This window comes from Aptenodytes forsteri, unplaced genomic scaffold (genome assembly GCF_000699145.1).
Source record: "Aptenodytes forsteri isolate BGI_AS27 unplaced genomic scaffold, ASM69914v1 Scaffold15, whole genome shotgun sequence".
Lineage (NCBI taxonomy): Eukaryota > Metazoa > Chordata > Aves > Sphenisciformes > Spheniscidae > Aptenodytes > Aptenodytes forsteri.
This window is the reverse complement of record NW_008795129.1, coordinates 15380511-15397557: the sequence shown is the minus strand read 5'-3', so window position 1 is coordinate 15397557 and position 17047 is coordinate 15380511. Positions and strand designations below refer to the sequence as shown.

The 17047-nt window shown below is 46.1% G+C and overlaps 1 protein-coding gene across 2 annotated transcripts in view; it reads left to right on the top strand.

Moving 5' to 3' along the window:
* The first annotated feature begins 238 nt into the window (after positions 1-238).
* XPNPEP1 (X-prolyl aminopeptidase 1) overlaps positions 239-17047 on the top strand; it is a 33781-nt gene continuing 16972 nt past the window's right edge. For both annotated transcript variants that reach the window (XM_009277853.2, XM_009277852.2), the window contains exons 1-9: positions 239-331; positions 3139-3269; positions 8653-8716; positions 10455-10559; positions 10866-10958; positions 11910-12053; positions 12443-12538; positions 14774-14855; positions 15793-16003. In XM_009277853.2, the coding sequence (XP_009276128.1) occupies positions 3153-3269; positions 8653-8716; positions 10455-10559; positions 10866-10958; positions 11910-12053; positions 12443-12538; positions 14774-14855; positions 15793-16003 (912 nt within the window). In that variant the 5' untranslated portion in view covers positions 239-331; positions 3139-3152. The remainder of the gene's footprint in view (positions 332-3138; positions 3270-8652; positions 8717-10454; positions 10560-10865; positions 10959-11909; positions 12054-12442; positions 12539-14773; positions 14856-15792; positions 16004-17047) is intronic.

The following is a 17047-nucleotide window of genomic DNA, read 5'->3' as shown; positions in this document are numbered from 1 at the left end:
TGAAAACAAATTGGCGTAAAACAGCACACGCTTGCAAGATTCAATCGTAAATCTTGACAAGCAAATGCCTGGCCCTTGACATTCCCGGCTCCCCCATGGTTCACCCTCAGTGCATCTCTAATCTTGCCAGTGGAACGTAGTGTTAATGCATTTTCAGCTCTTTGCTCGGGGATGAGAATGTTTTATGGGGGGCAAAGTTTGTTAGCCATTTCAGTTTCACCCTTTGCTTTCTCAGGCGCAGTGGAGCTTATGAAGGCCAAGCAAAGAGCTGAATGGTATTTTGTGTGAGCAGAGGCAAGAGGCATCCAGACGTGGGGAACTACAGAGGCAGGTAACATGGCAGTCTGATACCTTTGAAAAAGTTAGGGCAGAGAATGGGACTGTTTCTTGCACTGCTAAATCCACTACCTTCATTTCAGCTGTGTTTGGTTTTAATCACTGGAGTGATTAAATAATGATAGAGAAGCTGTTTTAACTTTGTAGAGGCTTATAAGTATGGCCAAGAAAGGAAAGCTTATCTGTTAGAAATTATAGGGCGACCAGAGTAAATGGCTACCAAAGATCTGGGAGAAAAGAGCTGCTCTTTCTCTGGAAATTGAAGACAACTTTATTGGAAAGCTTGTGGAGGATTTTTTTGAAGTGTTTTCTTATACTGTAGGGGTTATCTAAAATAGATGTCCTCCGTAATATGGCTTTTGTTGCTAATCTAGCTTAGTTGTGTTTTTAATACTGCAAGCAAATCTTTCAACAGTGAGAGTACTTTTTAAATTGAGAGTACTTTTTAAATGATTTTTTTTTTTTTTTTTTTTTTTTTTTTTTTTTTTTTTTTTTTTTTTTTTTTTTTTTTTTTTTTTTTTTTTTTTTTTTTTTTTTTTTTTTTTTTTTTTTTGTCCTTGAGAGAATATCTTGCTTGCTAAGAAAACGGTGGCTTGTCAGCAAGGAGCTTTATTAAAAGGCAAAGCCTTGTCGTTCCTTGCCTATTTAAATGAGACTTTCAGGCTCCTGGAGACAAAGCACAGGTCAAGAAAGGAAGCTGTGTCCTTATGAGTTTGTAGAAAGAGATTCTTTTCCGCTGGCTAGTCGCTATGTTGTTGCTTGCTCTCCTTTGTGTTTTTCCTCTGTCTGAACATAAATCAGCAGCAATGTTATAGAATGTTACAGCAGCTCGTTACAGAGGACAGGCATAAACAATCACAGTATAATAAAGTTCAGTGTAGCTTGCAAACACTGTATAAAACTATGAAATTTGTCCTGGAAATAAATCTGAGGTGTACTCTAATCCCAGCGAAGGCACTGGAGTCAAGATACCAATTTGAGGATTTAGTGTATGGTACCTTTTGAGCTTGATTTGCTTCTTGTGGTTTGGGTTTTAAAACACAGTGTACCTGTGGGCAAACAGTCAGTCACACACAAGTCTGGTATGCTCTAAACTTCCTGTGACAAGATGTGTGAATGGTGGTCTTGGGTTGAGATTTTTACACCTGAATGCATCAGATCTTGGTTCGGTTCCTGACTTGGTCATGGCGCTGCTGTGTGACCTTGGCTTGTGAAATGGAGGCTGCTTTTCTGCCTTCCTGTTTAGATGGCAAACATCACAGGGCAGGGACTGTGCCTTATTGTGTTTTGGCATAAGACCGTAATGTTGCTTGGGGCTCCTGGTAGTTACTGAGGTGTAAATAGAATAAGTGCCTGGATAAGCAAAAAATGTTTGAGACTTGCATGCTATTTGCTTCTCCCATCTATGATCTGTTTGTGGACATGGCTGTGAAATGATCTGGTCAGAATAAAATACGGCATAGCATGGCATTCAAGCAGCACAGAGCCTACCCACCTTGCCCTGGAAAGTGAAGGCATTAAAGTTGTAAGATCCCAGCACGTTCTTAAAAATGTGAAAGGAATGTGTAGAGAACCGGGAAGGGGATTATCCCACTTTGGGCACCCTTTGGAGATGTGAGTGAAGAAAAGATGGAGAGAACCTCTGAAGAGGTTCTTAATTTTCATAGGCTTTCAGGCCAGGCCTCCCCCACAGCTTGAACATCCTCTGCAGTCAGCTGGTGCCTTCCACTGCAGCCTTCACTCGCGCCAGCACAGCAGCATGGCCTGATGCGTCACTGTGTGTGGTGCTCACAGCGGGCCCCGACTACTGACGGTTTCTGGGTAGCAAACTGAGAGGCTGGTGTTCACTGCAATGCCAAAGATACATCCATTGCAAAACCACAGCAAGGGAGGGTGATTGGCCTGTGCCCTTGTTTTCCCCTCTGATATGCTGTCTTCCATCCAGCCTGTGCCCCACCCCTGCCTGCCTGACACCAGCTGAGATCTGCAGAACATTTGCCAAAGGTCTTCAGAGAAGTTTCCTTTAAGCCTCCCTAGTTGTCCCCTGGCAGTCACTTGTGAGAGCTCAACGCCTGTTCCTCCTGTTATAGTTGTGTTCTTGCTAGGTGAACTAACATGCAGCCCAGAGGTAAATATAGCCAGTGAACACATCCTTGTGTATGTCCTTGGGAGCAGATTTCTTTTGTCTGAGTTAATCTGGTCACCAGTCCACTATGAAACCCTGGGCTATAGTGAAACTTCTAAGAATTGCATCCTTAACTGGTCCATTTCTGAGTTCCTGACGTGTATGGCTTGCTCTCCCAGCAGCCTGTGCTCCTGTGGCATACAAGCCACAGTATCTCTGTCTCCAGAGTGAAAAGACTGAGTTTCTCTCTGTGCACATGACGGGTGGGGCTACTTCTGATCTGTGGGTACTTGGGACCATCAACATCACATGCCAAGACCTTTCCTGGCTGGCATAGGGCATGTCTGAGTTGCTCTGGTTTCTGGTGCTGTCCACATGCAAGAAGGGTTGGCAAGTGTGTTAAGCTCGTGTGTATCACCACTGGGCATGCCAGTCCTTCACCAGGTGGGAAAGGTCCTATACAGGATAGACCAGCTTTGACTCTCTGGCCTCAACCTGATCCCTCATTCTCGAGGAACGTGACTCAAGTGACAAGACAGGAGAAATTCTGGGCTGAAAGGGATGATGTTGGCACAGTTGTCCTCAAGGGGAGTTTCCAGTGGTGACGGCCTCCAGCCTGTGTGTGTGAGTGGCCCGGGACAGCTGGAGAAGCTCTGAAATTTTGTGCTTTGTTTTAGTTGCAGGTAGGAAGATGAGTCCAAAAATTACAACGGAGCTGCTGAAGCAACTGCGGCAGGTGATGAAGAGTCCCAAATATGTCCAGGAGCCTGTCCAAGCCTACATAGTGCCCTCTGGAGATGCCCACCAGGTATGGATGGATGGATTATGGGAATGATTGCACTTTCCTTCCCTGCAAAAAATAAAAGCCAAGGATAACTAAAATCATCCTTCTTTCACTCGCTTTAATGGTTCTAGCATAAAAGCCTGGGTAACGTGAGAAACATCATGTTGGAAAAAGTTTCTGGAGTCTATTCAGGAGACTGAGGTTTTTATGTTCTTGTAACAAATCAGCGTGGATGTTCCACCAGAAACTTCTCATCAGATTGTCTCCAGGGAGCTCACGCTGCAAAAAAGGGAGCTTGCCAGAGCACTTGCTGTCCCCTTCCTGGCTGTTGGGAAGAATGGATTTAGTGGGGGAGGAAAAGGCATTATCTGGGCTTTAGTTTCCCTATGAGCACCTCCTGACCAACACATACTCTTAAGGGAGGTGGCAAAGGATTGGTTGCAGAGCTTTCCCTTTGCTAGATCCGGTTCTTGCTGGAATTTGCTGCCTTATGCTAAAGCCCTTCAGATCCCACGCAGAGGGGCCTTTGGAGAGGCAGGGAAGGAACAGGCCACAGCAACAGTTCCCTTTCGATGCTGCTCTGCATCAGCTTGTTCTGTGCACTAAAGACAGGAGGGAAGTCTGGGCCCAGGGTGGTAACCCGTGGCGGTAACTGTGTTGTGTTCTGCTTCCACCGTTAAGATTTTTGTAGTCCGTGACATTAATTTTAAATTGTTGAACTGCCTTTTACCTCCCCTGCCTGCACATATGCTAGTTTCACTCTTCTGTTCGCTCTGTTAGGAGACTCAAGAACCGTCAGCCATTTTCAGGAAACAAAAGACCTGAAGCTTTCCTGGCTCACACCCAAAGCTCCCTTTTACCCTAGGGTGCAGGAGAGCAAAATGCAACTGAATCGGAACCTTTGCCCTTGACTTGGCACTGGGATGAGCTGGGTCCAGACTTGCCTGTGCTCTGTGCAGCATCGTGTTTCCTCTTAGGGAGATCCAAACTTGGGCAGGTAGAGGAAAGGCGTTCTCTGCAGCTGCTATTGTCTGCTGCATTCCTGCCTCGAGCTGCCTCTGTCCATATATAACTCTGGTTTCATTTCACTAGATGTTAAATGCTGTCATGTGAGTTGAAGAATGTGACCCTCAGGACTTCTGGGTTTTTCTGTTGCTTTCTTTTCCTTGACAGAGTGCAGTTAAGCAGAGAACCCCATGTTGCTATTTCCTGCCGGGCGAGTTGGTCAGGTTTCTCTGCAGAGCGAATCTATCTGAATGGAAACGATTACTAAAAGCTGCTGATTCTGGCGCCTCCTGACTAGCAAGTGCAGGATTTTGTCTGTGAGGTTTGGGAATTGGTGCAATTTTAGGCATTGGCGGAAACCTGTTGATCCTAGAACAGGCTTACTGATTCCAGGTAAATTGTGATGAGCTGAGATTTGCAGCTTCTCCACATTCCAAGCAAGGATTTGTTTCCTTTATGCAAATAAGAACTTTATAGCCCTGCAGTCAGATTTTGCTCTTGGGCAGCTCCCTCCATGACTCAGAAGACTGTGGTTAATGATACCTGAGCTTTTGGTGGCTTGAGCCATTTCCTCCCCACAGCCCAAGCTTCTTATTGCTGTCCTTGCCTCTCTCAGCTGTTCCTGAGGCTGTCCTGGGATCCACATCAGAGAACTTGTCAACAAAGAGGGCTTTCCCTCTTGTGGTGTTGATGCAGGGTTTAGATTGGGGGAAACTATTCCCTTGTAGGTTTCAAAGGAACTCCTGGATTGGACTGATGCTGATAGACCCCGATGCTGCAACTTGCTGACTAATTTCTCTTTGTAATACTGGGAATGTTTGAGCTCTGAGCTCTGTGATGCTTTTAATATTGGTTTTCCTGCCAAGGCTAGAAGGCTTAAGTTATAATACTGCCAGGAGGCTTGCCACCAGTTGTATCCTTTGCTTTCCATACTTAGTTGCGTAAGGAGCTGAAAGACTTGCAGAGCTTCTCAAACACAGCTAGCTCTGACTCTGGCTTAACCAAGGCTGCTAATGCCTTGGATCATGAAGGGGTGAAATGCCATGCTTTTGGGAATGAAGCACCTAAGTCCTTTGTGGTTCGGTTAAAAATGCCTGTCTGAGCTTTTGGGCTGTTGCAGTGGTAAATGCAGGATCCATTTTTATGTTGAGTCACCCAGTTTACATTGAAACTGGAGTTTGCCCACATGGGAATATTCAGAGATTGGAGGAGCTTTCTTCTTAATGGGAGGGAATGATGTTTGGATTAGAGCTTGGGTTTGGAGCCAGTCACAGCTTAACTGGGGCTGGCTTCCACCCCCAGGCCTTGACTCAGTGAAAACAAATCTAGTCAGATCTGGCTGGTCTTCCACATCAAGGAAGCACCTGCCCAGCTCAGGGCCCCATGTTTGGGTTGGCAGAGATGCTGTCTTCTGCTCAGGGCTGGCTCCTCTGACACACGGTTGTTCTGAGCAGAAGAATCAGTGGAGTTATAAAGCAAGAGACGGCTTGTGCACAGGTTGCACTGACCTGTTCCAGATCTTACCAATGCAGTTAGGTTTTTGGCAGTGAATACCGACCTCCCTCCGAGTACACAGCAGTGTTCTTTAATGGCATCGGTGTCGTAGCTCTAAGGGCAGCAAGCTGCAGTTTTCATTGCTGATCTGCATTGACATTAGGATAGAATAAGCTTTAACATGTTAATGGCCCAATGCAGGCTCTGGTGGTAAGCACCACTGATTTTTTTGGGGGGTTCTTCCTGGCTTAGCTGAGGGTTTCTGTAATGCAGCCCCCCAGTTTTGTCTGCGTGTCAAGGACTGACAAGTGTGGTGGAAAGCAGACATGAAAGGCCTGAGGAGGGCCAGGTTGAAGGCCATCGGAGCTGCAAGACAAGCCCCAGGGAAATACCTTGTTCTGACTGCTGTGGGCTGTACTTTGTGTGGCGTACGCAGGTGTTCCCCGTGTAATTTTAGCTTGTGCAAAACACAGGCTCATCTTTGCACAGTGGGGGTTGCTGCATGGAACAGAACAGGTGGGTGTGCAAGAATTCAAACTGACAGATGAGTGAACCATCTTCCCTTCCAGATCCCTCATACTCCCTTTTAAAGCCCATCTGCCTCATTGTAAACTCTTAAAACATTCCCTGGATTTGTCTGTGAATGGGACAGCATGAGGTATTTCCCAGGCAGTCAAGGTCTTTGTTAGTTTAGGTCAGCTTTTACCTGATCTAAAACTGATAGACTTGTTTTTTTCCTTTTAGATTTTTTTTTTTAAATTGTTTTAATCCATTTCACTGTTCTGTGCTGTTAATGCAACTAGCTCAGTGTTAACCCTTCTTAGGAATGTGAGATTGCTTGTCTGCACAAGCAAACTAGCCTGTAGTTTCTGCTGCATTGGTCAAGAGAAAGGGAAGAGAAATCGCTGGTCTGATTTGAGAGGTACTTAGTGATATTATCCACAATGCAAAATTTCCAGCATCCCCTTTAGGCATTGGACCCTGGGAGATGGTGTCCCAGCTGTGAGCTGAGAAGTGCAGGAGAGGGGAAGTCGTAGCAGTCAACAGGCTGAATAGTCGTTAGGAAATGTTGAAATGGGGAATCCTTCTCAGGTCCAGCATCGCTCTGCCTTCATGTTCTGTCCTGCTGCTGCGAGACAGGCAGCCGGGGAAACGGGCATTTGATTCTGTTCCCTGAACGACTTTGTCCTCTCTATCTGCTGATGCCTCCGTTGTGATTTTAAAGGGGGTTAGTGGTGATGGTGGTGCTGTGGTGGGCTGAGGTGGGTCCATCCGGTCAGCTAGAGGTTGTGCGGAGGGCAGTTGTCCCTTCCCGAGGTAGGTATCCTGACCCCCTCTCCTCCCCACAGCTGCTGAGCTTATGTCACAGCCCTGTGGGGTCTGTGGGGCTGGACAGGAAGAGGCACAGAGAACTGGACTGGCTCAGAGGTGAGGGCACCCGTGGTCTCAATATCTGCCCCATTTCTGCCAGCTTTCATCAGTGGTTGGATAAAATAGAGGATTTCTTGGGAGCCTATCCCAGGAACCTTCCCTGGCAATCAGGAGCAAAAGCTACTCGGCCAGATCCTCTTTTGGGCCATGGGTTTTGCTGTCCCAAGGCTCAGTTTCAAAACAGTGGTGAATGGTTGGTAGCTGCTGCCTAGGTCATCTCCCAGGAGGGGAGAGACATAGCTGTTCTTGGAGGGGTTTTGACTGTGGGGTGATTGGGAGCAGAAATAAAGAGTTGGTCACAGGTGCTGCGATTTGTGCTTCTCACTCACTCCTGTGCTTTGAACCTTCTGTCTTCTTTAGAACAGTGAAGAGTAACAGATTTGAAGGGAGTATTTTCTAACAATCAGGTGATTTAAAAATAGCCCTGGCTGTGATTTCTCAGCTCAGTCCCTAAAATGTTTCTTTTGCCACAGCACAGCTGGGTGCAGAGAAACTTTATGGGCAGAGGAACAGACTTTGGTTTCAGACCATTTGTAAGGTACAAATCCAGGGGTTTTGCAGCTCGAACATTGGTGCTGTCAGCCTGGATTAAGCTGACTTGCTGAGTTGCGCTAGTTAATTAACAGGCCTACTCAGCAGTTCTGACCTCCAAACTTGCCAGAATGGGATCCCATAAAAATGGTGTGTGGGTCATTTGAAGGTAGAGTTGTTCTTTTAATTTTGGCAGCTCCTGTGGATGTCAGGTATCTGTGCATTCTCAGGCTCTTCTGTAATGCTGCCAACAGATGTGTCCACAAATGCAGGTTGTGACGGGTTTGGGATGAGGATGGACTAGTAGTCTTTGATTCCCTCTCACCCACCAAACCATGGTCTGGTGGTTTGTGGTGTAGTTGGGTTTTGAGTAGGCAAGGAAGAAGTGAGAGGATCAGAATCTAATTATGAAAGGACCTAAGGGTTAAAGTTTTTACAGTTTTACCACCTTGATGATTTTCTTTCAATGTCATTGTTGTGGAAAAGAAAGTCTTAAAGAAATTCTTATAACTGCCAGTGAGGGGACTTCACTGGAGATAGTGAATTTTACAGTTTTTATGCGCTGATTACTCTGTTTCCAAGATAAAGGGGTGCTTCTGGTTTCTTTTCCTTTCACATTGCAGCTTCAAAGGCAGCATTTGTTTGTTGCCCAAAGGGGAGGCTGAGTGTGAAATAAACATCTGCAAACTCTGAAGCACTTCAGTGTTTACAGACGTTTGTGGGAGAAAAGTGCTGCAGCTTAAAAAAAAAACCAACCCAGTTGGACATAAATACAATATAATCACAGATGATTAAATGTTCCAGTGGAGTAGAGCCCAGGATTTTTTAACTCATTTCATTCTCTCTGTGGCGTCCTTTAGGAGAAAAAGCTTATCAATGTATTTGTCATCAGCTGATTTTTTTTCCCCTGCTGCTATAAATAATTGCTGCCTCTTTTGTTTTCTAGAGTGAGTACATTGCACCCTGTGATTGCAGACGGGCGTTCATCTCTGGATTTGATGGCTCTGCAGGTACCTTTCCAGAACTTGGGTTCTTGCTAATGTACATAATTCCCCTGTAAAGAAATAGTCTCATTCACGGCATAGAGGCAGGATGAAAAAGGAAACATATCCAGCTTGTTTGGACTGTTTTCTTCCCATTTCAGCATCTGCAGAATTATGTCTTGGCTACCCGCTGGAATTATGTAATATCAGCGCAATAACAAGTTTTCAGAAAATGTTTGACCCCTGAATGAACCTCTCGTAAAGTGAAATCCTGTTAACTCTTTGATGTGGTGCTTGTAACCTACGGTCATTTCTTTTGATGTGCAGCCAGTACGAACAGATTTTTACATTGCCCGTTTGGGCTGGGTGAATAGTAGATGGACTTTAGCTAGCCTTTCTGTTTAAACAGAGCCAGGGCCAGAAACACTGCATTTGAAAACTGAACGCTGTGGAAAAGTTTGCTTATCTTGCCGAGACAGGATGTTTTCTTGGCTGTAGGATAGGTCTGTGTTTCAAGAGACCTAGTTTTTACCCTAGCTGTACCCTAAGCTCTGCAACTTATTCTGCTGTGTGATTGTTGGAAAGTCACTTTAGACTATTGAGGTCTTTTTCCCCTCTGAATTGTAAATCGGTTTAATACATACTGCTACCTATGTGTTTGGAGGGTCCCTTCATCAGTTCCTATGAACTACTCTGGGACCTCGTGTAGAAGGTGATAAATCCAGTGGCTGCAGGCTGCTGTTAATGGATAACATGAATCCTGTATTAATTTCACGCCTTCTGCATGGCCTCTTCATAACCTTCCTCTCTATTTTGGGCCCTTGTTATGTACTTGGAAGGTCTGTGTTCCCAGCCTAGTGCTCAGTAAATCAGTGAGGTTTCACACAGGGGCTCACCTTGTGTTTCTTGCTTTATCTTTTCAGGCTGAAGCAGCTTAAAATGGGGTTTGTGTTGGGGGAGTTTGGTAGAAGACAATTAATTCATATTTGGAAACTTTGCTCTGCTAATCTGGGCTTCAGTTTCTGGTGACAGAGAGTATGGTCAAGATGCAGATACTCAAAAGACTTGGATTCAGTTTCTGTTCGTGCCTTTTTTCTTTTTTTTCTTTTTTTTTTTTTTTAATTGCCAAGGGCAAGGCAGCTAGAGTGCCTTGCTGAGATGTCACTGCCCCTCAGCTGTCTGCTTGCATCGCTCCATCTGGAGTCAGTGGAATGGGACGAACACTGAAACCAGCAGAAGTTTATGTTCATATTTCCTGTTCAGTCATCTCTGCTAGAGCTGTAACATTTGGGAAAGGGGTGCAGCTGACAGCTGGGAGTGATACCCACGTCTGCTAGCCTAGTAACAGCTGTTTCTTGTGGATGGCCAGAGCCCAGGCTTCCTTCCCGAAAGAAGATGGGATGGAGTCTGGGGATGTACAGTATGTGTTACTGTGACAACAGCCAAGTGGAGACCACAGTCTCTGTTACAGGAGGTTTGGAAAACCCCATTTACCCAGTTCCACTGACTGGCTGAGATATGCTTACGTTGAATTCATCTGAGGCAATTCATTAAGCTGCATCCTAGTGCATACTGTCTCTGATAGGATTTGGAAGGTCGTAGTGCAGGGTAAACGGTGAATATCTCCACTGAAACTGGACTAACTTTTCAACAGTGAGCTGAGCTGCCTTTTGGGGAATTGGGGTCCATTTCAAACACTCCCCCTGCTGTCTGTGTCTCTGCATGGTGGCTGCCCACCTCTAAATCACCACATCTTTCTGTCTAGGTACTGCCATAGTAACTGAACAGCATGCAGCTATGTGGACAGATGGACGCTACTTCCTGCAAGCTGCACATCAAATGGATAACAACTGGACACTCATGAAAATGGGTACACAGAAGGCTGGGATACGGCTCCACTGATAAACAGAGAACAGTCACAGGCTATTTGGTCACTTCACACATGTTACAGCTTGGGCTGTAGGGATACCCAATCATGCAGGGGCTTAGGGACATCTTGGATACACTGCTGCTCCTGCTTTAGTGTCTTGTGACTCTTCTTGCCCATAGGTCTAGACATTCATTAGTAGATGTATCTGATGCGTTAGCTTGGACTTTTTGGGTACTGTGGGAATGCCTCAGTATGACTGCTTCTTTGAACCTCTTTTTTTCTTTTTTTTTTTTTAAATCTGTGGAGGCCTGAAAGATACACCGACTCAGGAGGATTGGCTAGTGAGTGTCCTCCCAGAAGGCTCGAAGGTGGGAGTGGACCCTTTCATTATTCCGGCTGGTTGGTTTTACTTTATTTTATAACTCTGGGTTGGGCAACTAAATTTTTCTTCCTTGCTTCCCTGGCTAAGCTGTTATGTGATGGTATGTAGCTAACCGTGTTTCAGCCCAGATGGGGTGGTGGGTTAAACTGTTATGCAAAACAGGTTGGATTTTGGTTTTAGGCATGTATCATGAGAGCTCCACAGCAGTGCATTGACTCCAAAACACAAGGGACGTGAACTACTCTCTGGGCTTGCAGTGACCTTACCTGAAAAGCAGAGTCCTGATCCACCTCCTTTTGTCTGTGCTGTGGCTTGTCACGGGCACTTCAGTACAAAGTTGCTGAATGCCTTGGCCAGCGTGTGAGCCAGAACACGCAGGCAAAACTCACATTGCTACTCCTGCTTGGTGGTCTCAGCATCTCTGCAGCTTTCCCTGTAGGAAGCACATTCCTGGAGAGGTACCATTTATATCAGATGAATGAGTATCCATTTACTCATGCTTCAGGGCATGGGGCCCAATCTAAAGGTCACTGGAGGCAAGGGGAGACATTTGCTTGATTCAGATGGGCTAAGGATCAGTCTCATGGCTGTGTGGAAGCCCATCTCATCTCTCATCTAGCTTAAATCTAGCATGGTTCTGCACTGGGGTAGAGGACACCCTTACAGCAGCCTCTGGAATGGCTTCTGCCAGTGACTTCTGTCTCCCAGCTGGAGCAGTTCTTCTTCAGCTCAAGCATGAGGCTCCAGGGCTGCGAGGTTCTGTACCCGCTGCTTGTTGTAGCGGCTGCCTTTGTGGAACTGTAATTGCAATAGCTTTTGCTTTGTTTTTTAAGGGAATGGGAAGAAGGAGAGGCTAGAAGGAAAGGAGGAGACTCAGATTCTTGAGTTTGCCCCCTGTGAATGGGGTTGTTGTTGAACCAGTGTGTGTTCTTTAAAGCCATCACTCTTGACTCTTTTCCCTTCGGCAGACCAGTGGAAGAGGATGTCCAAAGCCTTGAGAAGTGCTGGTCACGACCTTGTGCCTGTCAAAGAAAACCTGATCGATACAATCTGGACAGACTGTCCTCAGCGCCCCTGCAAGCCTCTCATCACGCTTGACCCGAGTTACACAGGTGAGAAGCTTAACTCCCAATAGACAGGGACTGTTTCTACTGCCCTATCTCCCTTTGGTTTCCTCTTACAAACCAGTGAGAAAAACACTACTGCAGCTCAATATGATCCGCTATGAATAGGTCAAGAAGGTGATCGGACCTCAGCTAATGACCCCTTTGTCCTCAAAACTTCAAATAACCATTCGCTAGAGGCTAGATAACTTCAAAACAAATCCATGGATGTCTGGAGGGTAGCTCGTTTAAGATAACTGATATTCATATTAGAAAGGAGTGAGGAGCACAAGCACAGTGTGTTTTGGGTACCTCCAAAATCCAATGCGTTGGTCTGTGCTTACATCATCATCCCCGGTAAAGTTGGTGACTGTAGCTTTTCATACTGTGTTTTGCAGGGGTCAGCTGGAGAGACAAAATTGTAGCCCTCCGTTCAAAAATGGCTGAGAGGAAAGTCCTGTGGTTTGTGGTAACGGCCTTGGATGAAGTAGCATGTAAGTCTTTGCATCTCCTTTCTCAGTTCTTCCTACAAAATAAATGTCCTTCCTGCCTTGGAAAGGAAGAACCCTGCCAGGGTGAGAGGCACTTATGACAGCCAATGTGTTTGTCAGAGGTCAATTAACTTGTATCAAGGGCAGTGTTGGTAACAGGTCACAAACAGCGAGCCTGTATTTCTACACAGTGCCTTGTTACACCAATGCAGCTCCTGAGTACATTTTTGGCCCAGGAAACGCAACAAATCACGACCTTAGAAAAACAGCCCAGGCAAAGAGAAAGGAAGGTTATATATAAAGCCTGAGGCGGTTTGAAGGGGAAAAAAAAGACCTGTGGGATTTTCTGGCTGTAAAATATCCTGATGCTGCTTTACCCTATGGGAAAATGGAGACTGTTTTCTGCTGTGGAGGCTGGGCTATAAACAAAGCAATGCAACATGTGGCTTTGTATACATAAGGCAAGGGTGGGGTACGTGGCATTCACAGTGATCTTCCTAATTGTCGTGACTTTTTAAGTCAGTCTCTACGTCTCCAGTGTTTGGCAAATGCTTTGGTTAAAACAAGTAAGTCAGGACTCAACTTGTATTTCCAGATCATTTCAACCCAGGGTCCCACTAGAGAGTCCCCTCTGTGTTTGGGGCCCCAGGATGACTAAGTTTCCACACCCTGGCTCCCAGCCCAGTGTGTAGGAAGGGAGAATGGCCAGCAACAGCAGTGGTTTCCCCAGGACTGTTGTTACTAGTGCTGTGTATCCTTTGTGCAGAAATCACCGGTGCACAGACTGGTGCAGTGGGAACATAGTGCTGGCAGTGTGTGAGTGCTGCTAATGCCTGTGCCCCGTGTCTGATCTGAAAAGGTAGAAATTAAGGTGGTGTGTTCCTAGCTCCAGCACTGCCAGCGCAACGTCTCTGGCGCTGGGTGAAGCCAGCTTGCTGAGGTCTGTGGGCTTTCCTGGATCTGGGACACTGAGCAAAGAGCTTGTTTCATGAAAGAAGTACTTCTGAGAGTGGTGAATATGACTCCTCCCTGGGGAGGCCTGCGTGAGTAGAGATTGTGTGTTTCACCTTTTCAGGCGCATCTCCAATTAAATTAATGATAAATTGGTGCCCTGAGGTGGTTTCAGATTAAATGTCTCCAGCAAAGCCAAGCTTGTTTATGAATCAAGGGTTTTAAGATGGACCAGAGGGTCATGAGAGAAGCTTATTGCCGGGTGCCTGGTTGATTTCCTATCCTAAAGGGGGAAGGGGGAGAAGTTGTCTTTAATTTTACCTAATTCAATTCACTGTATTAAACTCCAGACAAGTTTCTGGGGACAGAAAGAGAGCCACAGAGGAGGCTGTTGCCTCCTTACTGCATTGGGAGTTGGCTGAGCGAGGAAGTTTGTACCCATGCAGTAAAGAGTTCTTTGTGGCTCTTTCCTGCTTTCAAGTGACCTACTCGTTCCCTGGAGAGAATCAAACTCTGTTTTTACTTTCGTGGCAGGATTTGCACAGTTCGATGAATACCGTGCTGGGTTGTGATTTAGGACATGTTGGGTCTTTTCCCAGATGTCCTGCTGGCTGGCCTTATTGCCTTGAGTAACTCATTTCAGCTAATTGGATACCCCAGGGTTTTTATTTGACCCTAAAATCAGGAGTTTGGAGATGCTGAACATCTTCCCCTCTTGACTTTGCCTGGAGTTGTGTGGGATAAAATCTTTGTGAAAAAAACCTTAGACTATGCAGTCTGAATCTGAGATGTTGGAGGCGCCCAAATGAGAGGCCTTTTTGAAGTATTTTAGTCTTGCCTATTGTGTCTCCCTCTTCCCTCAAGTATCAAAAGAAGGATTGGAATAAAATGATAACTTATAACTTTGAAGTCTTCTGGCTGTTGAGAAGTGAGCTTTTATAGCATTGCACAGACCAGAAAGGGCAAACGCTGCTTTTTTTTTTACGTGTCCTTCTCTTTTTTGCCTGTACCTGCTTTCTTCCAAGCCAGCCCTCCTTTAGAAGCTAAACCCCAATTTCCTTGCCCAATGGGAGTGTTTAAACTGCAGTTCTGGTGCCATCTCCTGGCAAAAACTTAGGATTGCCAGAAAAGCAGCAAGATGTGGGACAGCTGGGTGGGAGCTGGGCCCACGGCCTGCGCCCTTGACGACTCATTGCTTGACTGTGTTTTGCTGAGATTATTTTTGGCTTTCTCTAATGTTGCAAAAGATGAACCAGGACTGTGATTCTTGGCATTCTTATTTTCCAGGGCTTTTCAACCTCCGAGGCTCTGATGTTGAGTACAATCCTGTGTTTTTTGCATACGCCGTCATAGGAATGAACACAATCAGGTGCTTGTATTCCCCTCTTCTGTCCCCCAAGATGCATTTTTCTGTGGGAGAGCTGTTCTGGCAAAGCATTTGTTTTTTCAGAATGCCTATGCTCGGGCACTTTAATGTCCGTTCTGAGTACTTTTGTCTTCAATGTTAATTACTCTCCTCCCAAGAGCTCTGCTGCGCTTCTCAGCACCTTGACTGACTTGCTGGGTGACCTTGGGCATGATGGCTCACCCCTCTGTCTGTCACCCTGAGATAACATGGAGGGCCCTCGGAGCCCTGGGTGAAATGTGGGTAAGAGCCAACGCTGGCCTGGACATTGGGAAACTTTCCTCTAATGTCATTGAAGAGTCACTTCAAAACTGCAGGGACTGTGTAGAAAAGTTCCAGGGCTGGCTTATGACAGAAGGCTTCTTTCCTGTGACTGGCCAATATAATAAGCCTCAGCAAGCACAAGGTTTTTAGAGGCATCTCCAAGCTGCTAGCTAGATGCATCTGAGGTAAAACCTGGCTGGGTGAGTACAGGTTGTATGTGAAGGTTGAGCTGAACTTTCCAATTCAGTGAAAGCGAGAACAATGTGGTGCTTAGAACAACAGTAGCTTTTCCATTTCCAGATGTTGCCCTTAAAAATTAGAGAATGGCCATTATTTGCCTCTGTTACTCTCTCCTGCTTGAAGCGCAGTGATGGGATGCAGCCATTTTGAATGTGTCATACAAACAAAAATGCTATCAGCTCCTTTCCTCTCAGCAGAGTGGTACATCTTAATTTCAAAGCAGGATTTAAGCTGTGTGAAGGCCAGTGGTTAAAACAATATAGGACAAAGTATACCACATAATTAACAAACTCCTTTCTCCCTGAAATGTCACCAGAAGGGTTTCTCCTTCCCTCCTTTACTCCAGCCACTGTCAGATGTGGTCCCACCTATCTGCTCTGTCTGATTTGTTTCTCAGGCTCTTCATCGATGGTGACCGGATGATGGACCCAGCTGTGAGGGAGCACTTACAGCTCGACTCCACCCTGGAGCCTGAGTTTAAAATCCAGGTGATGCCCTATGGATCTATCCTGTCAGAGCTGCAGGCTGTTGGTGCAGGCCTCTCACCCAAGGAGAAAGTGTGGCTCAGTGACAAAGCCAGCTATGCTCTGACAGAAGCCATTCCCAAGGTTAGTGGCCCTTGCAAGGGAAAATACTTTTCTCCTCTCTGCTCAGCGTGGTCAGGAATGGTGTTGATGACGGCAGCTGGCCTCAGCTTCCTCTCTGCAAAGCATGATGCAGGCTGGAGCTTGTGCGGAAGGGATCCAGCCATGCTGAGGTATTGAGGGGTTGTTAATCCTGGGGTTGCTCTTGCTGGAGCTGCCCTTCCAACTCGCTAAGCCGATTTACCCAAAGAATTGTCAGCTTAAGATAAGACAAGTACAGTGAGAGAGGGGAGGGAGAGAGGGAGCAGGGTGAACTTGGGTCATTCTGACCATGGCTGGAGCATCAGCCTTATGTGGACCAGCAGTAAGAGCTGGAAACTTGCAGAAACTGAAGCAGGGAAGTTGAGCAGGACTTTCGGGAGGGGGCATTGGGCTTGATCTGTGTGTCTGAAGATGGTTCCCCTTATTTATTTCAGTGGCTTGAGGATAATCAGGCAATATGTGACATCTTGTACCGAAGACAGGAGAGACAGGGCGACAGAGTTGTTGCAGCAGGGAACCTTGTGAGAACGCGGATAACCTGCAGGCACTGGTTGTCCATGCAGTGAGTGCATCTGCTGAGGGACAGTTGTAGCATCAGAATAATTTCTGTACAGCTGTACTTGCTATATCTTACCCTTGTACTTGAACTTGGCTGTCTGGGAGTCCTGCAGTCCACTTAATATTCCAATAGTCATGAAAGGAGATACTCGGGGAAGGACACAACAGCAACTACAGACAAATAAGCCGGTTTTCATGCATCTTGTGTACATCTCTTGTTTGCTTGAGATCACGTTCTCTGGAATGCCATCCAGTTTACAGAGTGTCGTGGTTTAACCTCAGCTGGCAGCTGAGCACCACACAGCTGCTCGCTCACTCTCCCCCGCCCCGGTGGGATGGGGGAGAGAATTGGAAGAGAAAAGTGAGAAAACTCGTGGGTTGAGATAAGAACAGTTTAATAATTGAAATATAATAATAATAATAATAGAATATACAAAGCAAGTGATGCACAATGCAATTGCTCACCAG